Source organism: Monodelphis domestica, chromosome 4 (genome assembly GCF_027887165.1).
Source record: "Monodelphis domestica isolate mMonDom1 chromosome 4, mMonDom1.pri, whole genome shotgun sequence".
Classification (NCBI taxonomy): Eukaryota; Metazoa; Chordata; class Mammalia; order Didelphimorphia; family Didelphidae; genus Monodelphis; species Monodelphis domestica.
Genome location: NC_077230.1, coordinates 190,783,064 through 190,791,910, shown reverse-complemented (window position 1 = coordinate 190,791,910; position 8,847 = coordinate 190,783,064). Strand labels below are relative to the sequence as shown.

At 34.1% G+C, this 8,847-nt stretch overlaps 1 protein-coding gene across 2 annotated transcripts; it reads left to right on the top strand.

Annotated features, from left to right (window-relative positions):
• The first annotated feature begins 586 nt into the window (after positions 1 to 586).
• Positions 587 to 8,221, top strand: LOC100026811 (cytochrome c, testis-specific-like). 2 transcript variants are annotated; one of them, XM_007494429.3, is made up of 3 exons: positions 587 to 790; positions 5,033 to 5,207; positions 8,033 to 8,221. In XM_007494429.3, the coding sequence occupies exons 2-3, from the start codon at positions 5,039 to 5,041 to the stop codon at positions 8,176 to 8,178; spliced, it is 315 nt and encodes a 104-aa protein (XP_007494491.1). In that variant the 5' UTR covers positions 587 to 790; positions 5,033 to 5,038; the 3' UTR covers positions 8,179 to 8,221. The 2 variants fall into 2 exon arrangements, with proteins under 2 accessions (XP_007494491.1, XP_001377302.1); XM_001377265.4 differs by lacking the exon at positions 587 to 790 and adding an exon at positions 873 to 1,014.
• The last annotated feature ends 626 nt before the right edge of the window (positions 8,222 to 8,847 follow it).

Here is an 8,847-nt window from a genome sequence, read left to right as displayed (position 1 = left end):
CTTCCATCTCTAAGTTGATATTAATTTGATTTACAAAAGTAGTAGATGCAACTTATCTTAATGCAGCTGTTCAAAGTAAGTGAAATAAGATCTTCTCTGTGTTCAGTTCTTTTAACCAAATTAATACCTTTCACAGATTGAGAAGTAACAAAGGACCTCAAGGGCCATTTAGTCTAACCCTCTCATTTTTCAGATTAGAAAACCAAATACAGGGAGGTGTCGCTCTGTCTGTCTATCTCTGGGCCTTAAGTTTCCCCATCCCTCTGTAAAACAAGGAGAATGGAGAAGGTCAGCTTTAAATGGCTCTTCCAGCTTCAAATCTTGGCATCCCCTGAAATTTGACATCCAAGTATAGCGGATAGACAGCTTCTGAGAGCAGAGAGCTGGCTATTGGAGTCAGAGGACCTGGATTCCATTCCCAACTCTACCCTTCGCTCACCTTCTCTTCCCGGGGAGAGGGATCTCTTAATTTTTTTTTTCCTAATCCTAACTCCACGATGATTTAGGGCGGTTCCAAGCCCTCCCTCCATCCTCAGTCCTGTGAGGAGGTCACAAGAGCCAGTGACCTCGCGTGGTGTGGAAGTCACCATTCGGTTCACGTGGACCCGCGGCCCTGCGTCCGCTCGGATTGTCTGGATTGTCGAAGCGGCTCACTCCTGGAGGCCGAAGCGCTGGGGACGCTGGCTCAGGCCTTTCTCAACTCCTGTGTGGCCGCTGGGCGGCATCGCCCTCCACGCGAAGGTCAAGGTCAAGGCGGCAGTAGCGGCTAGAGAATTTCCTCAGATCATAGGTGAGGGGCACCGGGAAGTCTGACCAGGCTGGGAGCGACCGCAGTTGGTCGGAGCAGGCTTTAGCGGAAGGTCAGCTCTTCGAGGGGCTGGAGTGTAGAAGGCGTCATCAGATCCTCTAGTTAGCGCTGGAGCGACCTTAGGGCGTTTTTTAGTTCAATTCCTTGGTTTTACGGATGAGAAAAAGGAGGTTCAAAGAGAATAAGACTGGCCCAAACTCGCACAGGTAACGTTAGCAGAGGCAGCATTTGAACCTAGTTCCTCTGTCTCCATCTCCAACATTCCTTCTACTGAACTGCCTCATGAGCAACTTGGCCTTCAGGCCAATTTAGGAAACTTCAAAGCAAACTTCAATCTTCCAGGTCCTTTTCCCCTTGATATTACTATTTTCCTTAAGACAACAACGATAACAACAGCCCTCAAACAAACAAACAAAAACAAATGAAAGCCAGCTTGGTATAGTGGAATGTGAAGATTATGAGATGGCTTTGGTCAAGAAGACCTGAATTCAGATCTTGCTTCTGCACCTTATTGCTCTGAACGGCTTTCTAAAGCCTATATCTATATCCATCTATCTATCTATCTATCTATCTATCTATCTATCTATCTATCTATCTATCTATCATCTATCTATCTATCTATCTATCTATCTATCTATCTATCTATCTACCTATCATCCATCCATCTATCCATCTATCTATCTATCTATCTATCTATCTATCTATCTATCTATCTATCTATCTATCCATCCATCCATCCATCCATCCATCCATCCATCCATCTATCTATCTATCTATCTATCTATCTATCTATCTATCTATCTATCTATCTATCTATCTATCTATCTATCTATCATCTATCTTGCAGAGAAAGTGCCCTTCTGCATTGGCACAGGTAATTTCCACACCTGAGAATTCCCTACATCAATGAAATCATAGGTCTCTATTTCCTTATCCCTCACCAGTGAACTACAATGTGTTTAAGGGGAAAAAAGGGGTAAAACCAAACCGCACACCAAAGATTCTGACACTATTACCTTTCCTATTCAGGCAAAAGTAGAATGCTCACCTCAATCCAGCACAAGGGCAGCTGGGTAATTCTCAATCTCTCATTAATCTGATATTACAGGTTTCACAGAATTCAGTGTATTGAACTGATGTTGAAATTACACTACCCTGGAAAAATGGAAGAGTTTGTAGCCATTTGGAAGTTTAAATTTGAAATTTAAGTTAACATTATTCCTTTTAAAATTGTTATAATAATAAATATTAAATAAATAAATTTAACAAATTATTAACAAAGTTGCTCTTTTTTTGGGGGGTGCTTTTTTTACTTTTTTGCTTTCTTTTATGTATAAATATACATTCTCTTGACACTTATCCTATCATCTAGAAAAAGACCTCTAGGGTCTGAAGCAAAAGTGGCAGCAGTAGATTTTAAATGGATATACAATTTGCACAGTAGTTTTAAAGCATGGTAACAATAGAAATTGTATATATTCTTAGGGACTTCCATGTATAATTAGCAGTGTATGGGACTCATATATATACCTTTTTTAAAAAAATTGTCTAACTACAAGCACTACGAATGCAATCTGCCTTTTACATTGTTAGTGGAAATATGCAGTTTGTACTCAGGGTTTGATTATTTTATGAGGATAATGGTGGTGGTACTGGATATATTTTGCTTTTAGAGGCAACTTGTTTATTACTGGGGTCATCTAAATAAATCAATAGAAACCAAATCAAAAGAAAAAATATAAATGTTGGTCAATTTTTTTCAAGGAAAACATTTTTGACATCATCCTCCAAGAACTGAAATTGGTAAAAACCTAGAAAATAAGCTGAGAATAGAAGAAAAAAAATTCTTTACTTTGCTTTGTATAAACTTCTAGTCATAAAAACTGTCGGGTTAACTCCATCACAGAGGCCTGAGAGTACACAGAACTGGTGCATGCCTTTAAGAAAGCAATTCAGTAGTAGCTTAAGGAAAAAAGTTCTGGGTCTGGCTTAAAGAAAGAAGCATTTGAGTGGGATAAAAGGATATGGGTATGAATTCTAGTTCAGGCATTTACTTGTGTGGCTTCATTTTACTTTGGCCATTGGGAGGGGAAAAATAGGCTTGGCCTACTTTTTTTAACTATAAAAGTTGGACTAGATAATTCTTAAAGTCCCTTTAGAAGTCCTATAATCCTATAATCTTACAAGGCCAATTGGAATGATTGAAATTGTTAGAGAGGGTACAAAACTTAAAGGAATTTGGTTCCTTGCTGTGGGACCATACCAAGTAACTCTTGTCCACTCTGGTTTTTACTGTAGAGATCTGTCATTAGGTATAGTTATGATTAAAGATAGCTTTATGCAGCTATAACTATAAAAATTTTTAAGTCATAATCATTTTATTGAAGAAGTATTAAATACAATTCTTGGAAACACACATGATGGTGTAAGAAGTTTAATAAGGAGCCAAAATCAAACAAAAAATCAGGAGAATGAAAGAAACTAAGAGAGATACCTTGGAAATCTGCAAAAATTTAATATAGTTAGACAATGCCAGTATAGTAAAGTACAACCTATTATCTTAATAAATTCATTGATAATAGTTGAAACTAAACTATATTTTGTTTTTGATTAAATATGCTTTTCTAATTAACTTATATAGTAAAAGATATTATTTTGTTAGAATGAAATAACTTACATTTCTCTAGCACTTAGAAGTTTATGTTTTGTATTCAGAATGCAGCGACATGATAGGAAAATTAAATATTTCCATATTTCAGTAACATAAAATTATATATTAAATTTATTACTTTCCAGGTATTCAAAAAACACTTTAGTAAGAAGTAGCAACGACATTATAGCAATCAACAACCAATTTTATCTTTGCACTGTTGAAATCACATTAACTTTTGTGTAATTTGAATAGAGGAGATAACTAATTTTTATGATAGAAATTATGATAAATCTGACCAAAATAAATGTTTTAGGCAAACTTTATTTGGGACTTGTAGTTATGTATAAATATAGTTATGGAAGTAAAGTAATAATTTGTAAAATTACATAAGTTTAAAACTTTATACAATTGTAAAGGCGTTTAATGGTGCTATCTGAATTTAAATCAATCTTATATATTATATTGCTATGTTAAATAATGTTCATTTTTGTTGATAATTCTATATCTAATTTAGTATAATGCCATTGACTTTTAAATTGGCAACTTTCTTAAGAAATTAAATTGAAAATGAAGTGTAAAATGTTTACAACTTGCTAGAGTTTCATTATGTTTTATAAAATTTGTTGTTAGTTATTTGAATAATCACTATTGCAGGAATTATAAAGTGTCTACAATGAGTATAGTATTTGAGCACTTCCCAATTTTTTAACATTTTAGTTTTAAGTAATTTAATAAAAACAGAAAATTCTAAAGTCAGAAAATTTATGTTTTATTAAATAAGTTGCTTTCTTAAGCATACATGTTTTAGTTTGTTTTATTTTTTGATATGCAATTTTGAAAACATAAAAAAGTAGAATGTGACTGGTGTACAATGAATTAATGAAAAACTAAAACATTTAATTTGTCTCTAGAGCACATAGTGAAAGGGTTTTAAGATCAGAAGGTATTAAAAATATGTCTATGCAAATAAGTCTGATAACTGAAATTTGACCATTTTTCTAAAATGGAACTTTTGAATGCTTGTATGCTTTATGCTTTATTTAAGTCTTGGGTTTTTTTCCTTAATGAAGACTTATGATTTCATTTGTGGAGGGTGCTTTGAATAAAGAACTTTCTTTAACAATGCAGATGGATATGTTTGGGAAACTTGGAATCCGAGGGAATTGAGAGTTGTTCAGGATCACTGAGAATTTGTCACCCCACTCACTTAGGGTTCCACAAACAATATGTGGCAGAGGCAAGATATAAGAATATGAATGTGAATACTCTTCTCTAAATCCAAAGTTTTGTTTGTAAAATGAAAAATGTAGTATATTGATTTAGTGATAATCACAATTAAATTGGTGCTTAGAGTTGGAAAGAAGTCTCTTAACACTTATATGAGAAAAGAACACTGCTTTTCCCCCTACTTTTTCACTTTCTCCATGATCTTGCTTGCTATTTTCTTTTCTTCCTCATTAGTCATGATCAATTTTGCACATTTCCTCAGATTTGAAATCTTAGTTTTCTATTCTCCTCAAGAATAATGTACTTTTCTTTTTAGTTTGCAATTTAATCTCATTTCATTTCAGAAAAAAATGGGAGATGCTGATGCAGGCAAGAAAATCTTTGTCCAAAAATGTGCTCAGTGTCACACAGTGGAAAAGGGTGGAAAACATAAGACGGGTCCAAATCTCTGGGGTCTCCTCGGTCGAAAAACAGGACAAGCACCTGGATTTTCTTATTCTGAGGCAAACCAAAAGAAAGGTAAAACTCAGTAGTAAGTAGCAAGAAACCCAAATATTTTGAAGTATTAAGAGAGTATGATATTTCCTTCTATTCTTTCAGTTTGGTTGCACATAGTAGGTACTCAATAAGTATTTGTTGAATGAATTAAAAATTAATTTTAAAATAAATACTACTCAAATATTGATTTACTGTATAAAATAGACTTACATCAGGATAACAGTTCATTCTCTGGATAAAAGGAATTAGTGATGTCAAGCAAAATAGCATTGTTTGTCTAGATACCTCATAGATTCCTTATTTAATACTCATTACTTTGGGAAAGTGTGTAAGTTTATTTTTATTTCTATTTCATTCTAATGTCAATTATCTAATTCTAATATTCAATTACTATTCCAATTTCATGTGCACAGAGGAAGCTGTATTTAAAGGAGAGATTCCAATGTCTATGAGACTTTTGAAAATATTTTTAATGCCATAATTCAATATATTTGGTTTCTTTTGTGCCTTATGTATTTTATGCATTCCAAAACATTACTTTGAGAAAGGGTCCCTGGTTAACCAGACTGACAGAGGTGTTCATGATCCAAAAATAGGTTTAGAACCCTAGATTTAAAGGAATGCATGTTCTATGCATTTCTTTTGATTATGCAGATTTATTTCGCCTACTCCCTTTGTAAGGGATTCTCCATTTACATATTTTATCCATGAGCATTCATAACACTCTGTTAAGGGTAGGTACCTAATACTATTGTAAACTTTTTGTTACCTGGCATGGTTGGGGAGAGGGTTGTTTTGATTAAACAGTTGAATTATCAGAAAATACTAGGAGCATCCAAACTTTCTGAGAGGTTTTGAGATTACTGGGTGGAGTGCAGAGAGGGATGTTCCTGAGCATCCTAGGAGAAGGATAGCATGAATGGTGTAGCATCATCAGTAATTCTACTCTTTCCACACTGGGAATTCTAGCAAACCTCAAGAGACAGGGGCATGTCAGTAGCATAAAGGTAATAGACTTAGAAGACTTTAGGATCTTTGTGTGGATGGAGATATTGGCTATTGTAAGAGAAGAAACAGGAGGGATGGAGTCAGAAGACTTGACTGAGCTCTGACCCAGAAATTTACATGCTGTGTGACAACAGGCAAATTGCTTTGAAAAAATATCTTTGAGTCCCAGTTATCCCATTTACAAACTGGAGCTGGTAAGACCGTACCTATTTCAGAGGGGAAGTTAAAAACGTGAGCTATTAGTCGTGATTGAGGATACTGTGTGGATTACTAGTTTTAAAATATTGGTATATCTGAACTTGGACAGACCTAGAGAGACTGTAGAGGACAGAAGGGCCAGTATGCTATGGTCCACGGGGTCATGAAGAGTCAGACCACAACTGAATAACTTAAGAATGACAGCAACAATTCTGACCCCAAGGCTAATGGTTTGTCCCATACTTCAGGATGGCTTTTGCATAACTAAATAAAAACCATAGAAATTAAAAATATTAGTGTATTATAAACTATATAACTCAGAATACTATAGGAACAGAACCTCAGTTTATTTGGCAATTCAGAAGGCACTTAAGAATTAGTGAGTCTAGGAGTTATAACTCTGGACATCAATATTAATGAGGTTAAGTTAAAAATTTCTGTTTGATAAGATCAGTCAATATATAATATAACTATTAAGTGTATACTTTGTGAAAGGCATTATGCTAAGAACTGGAAGACAAAGAAAAAAAAAACCAAACATAGTTCCTGCCCTCAAGGAGCTTACATTCGAAAGAGGGAAACAACATTTAATATATATCAGAACATCTAAGAGTAGGTGAAGGTAATTTTAAAAGGGGATGGTACTAGATTTTCCAAAAATACATTTCATTTTTAATCTCATAAAACTGTAGCAAGTTCATTTAAATTTTGATTGTCCAGCTGGTGAATGATTCATAAACTGCTTTATCATTTTGCTGTTGCCAACTTTTGACTATGAGCATTCCTCAGAAGGGTGAATTGAAAGAATCAGAGAAATGGTACTGGATTTCAAATCATATCAGTTTGATATTACTCAAGGGGTTTGTAAAGATTTGGAGGAAGAAACTGAAATTAGAGACAAAAATTTGTTATAAGATGTGTATTATAGATCAACATAAATAAAGCATGATATAAAGTGTTATCATTGATCCAAATATTCAAAACATTAAGACATTTTTCTGCTGCTGTAATGTTATAGACAGGCCCAGGCTTATGCATTTCTGCATTAATCAGCTGTCTTTGTGACATTATTTAAGCGACACTATATGACCTCCTGAACAAAAATATTTTCCCCAATTGGCCTACCATATTATTAAAAATTGCTAGACAGTATCATTCCTGGGAGAATATTCATATTTAAAAATATATCAAGGACTTTATATTATTTGAGGATGCAAGACATCTTTGCCAACATTTTAGCTAATAATTGTCTTGTTTTCTGCCCACTGTCATGTCATATCATGTCATGCCTTGAGTGACCAGGGCATCAAATGCTGTCAATTTGACGGGACAGAAAAGGTCAGGAGGATGGGATGATGCTTAAGGTCGGTAGGTCCAGGCAAATTAGCTAATACCAGAACTACCAGAAAATCAAGGATTATAATGAGAGTGTTGGGTTTCCTTTAGGGGGAACCCAGAACAGCCTGGCCAAACATAAATTTCCCTTGCTTTTTCTTGCCTTCGATTGACCCTGTTTATAAATAGTATTAATTAATGTTGGTCTCAATTTTGAATTCATGATCAAGCTCTTATTCATGCATGTGTAATATATTAAGTAATAAATGGAGTACAACAAGTAAATTTTATTTTCAACTCCTTAGGTATTACCTGGAGTGAAGCCACTCTGATGGAATATTTGGAAAACCCTAAAAAATATATCCCTGGAACAAAAATGATTTTTGCTGGTCTTAAAAAGAAGAGTGAGAGAGAAGCTCTTATTGCATATTTGAAAAAAGCAACAAAATAATGACATGTTATTACAGCTAATAAAATACCAATTTTAAGTCAAATTTTTCCATTTTCAAATACTTTTTGTTTTGAAAAGCCACATTTTTAGTAGTCTATGTTTTGTTCAACCTGTATTATTTTAAAAATTCAAGTAAAAGGTTGACCTTTTTCAGTGTTTATATAATCTATTAAACAACCACCCCTCAGCATCTGCCTTTTTTCTCTCTCTCAGTTCTATAGGGAAAAAAGGGAAAGCCCAAAATTTTTCTTTTGAGCTATTTAACATGTACAAAATATCATATGACTTAGCAGTAATGCTCTTATGGGTACAATATGGACAGTTATTTCTCCAAAATTTAATGGAAATACAGTGGAAAATAGTATTAATTTTCATTAAACTGTTTTTACTATGCAGAATATTTATTTGCTTTGTAACATAATATAGTAACCATAGTAAAAAGCAAACAAAGGATATGTTTGATCTAAACATAAGAATCTTTGTGAGATTGAAACAGAAATTCTTGATCTTGGCTAATACAAAATGAAATTTAGGAAGATAGAAAGCATACCTCTATTGTTAATAAATACTGATTGTTCCAATCCTTGAAGTATCCATCATTTCATCAGCATGCTACTTCTTCCTCACATGTAAGTTGCGACTTCCCATGCTTTAGTGGGCCATCTTTGT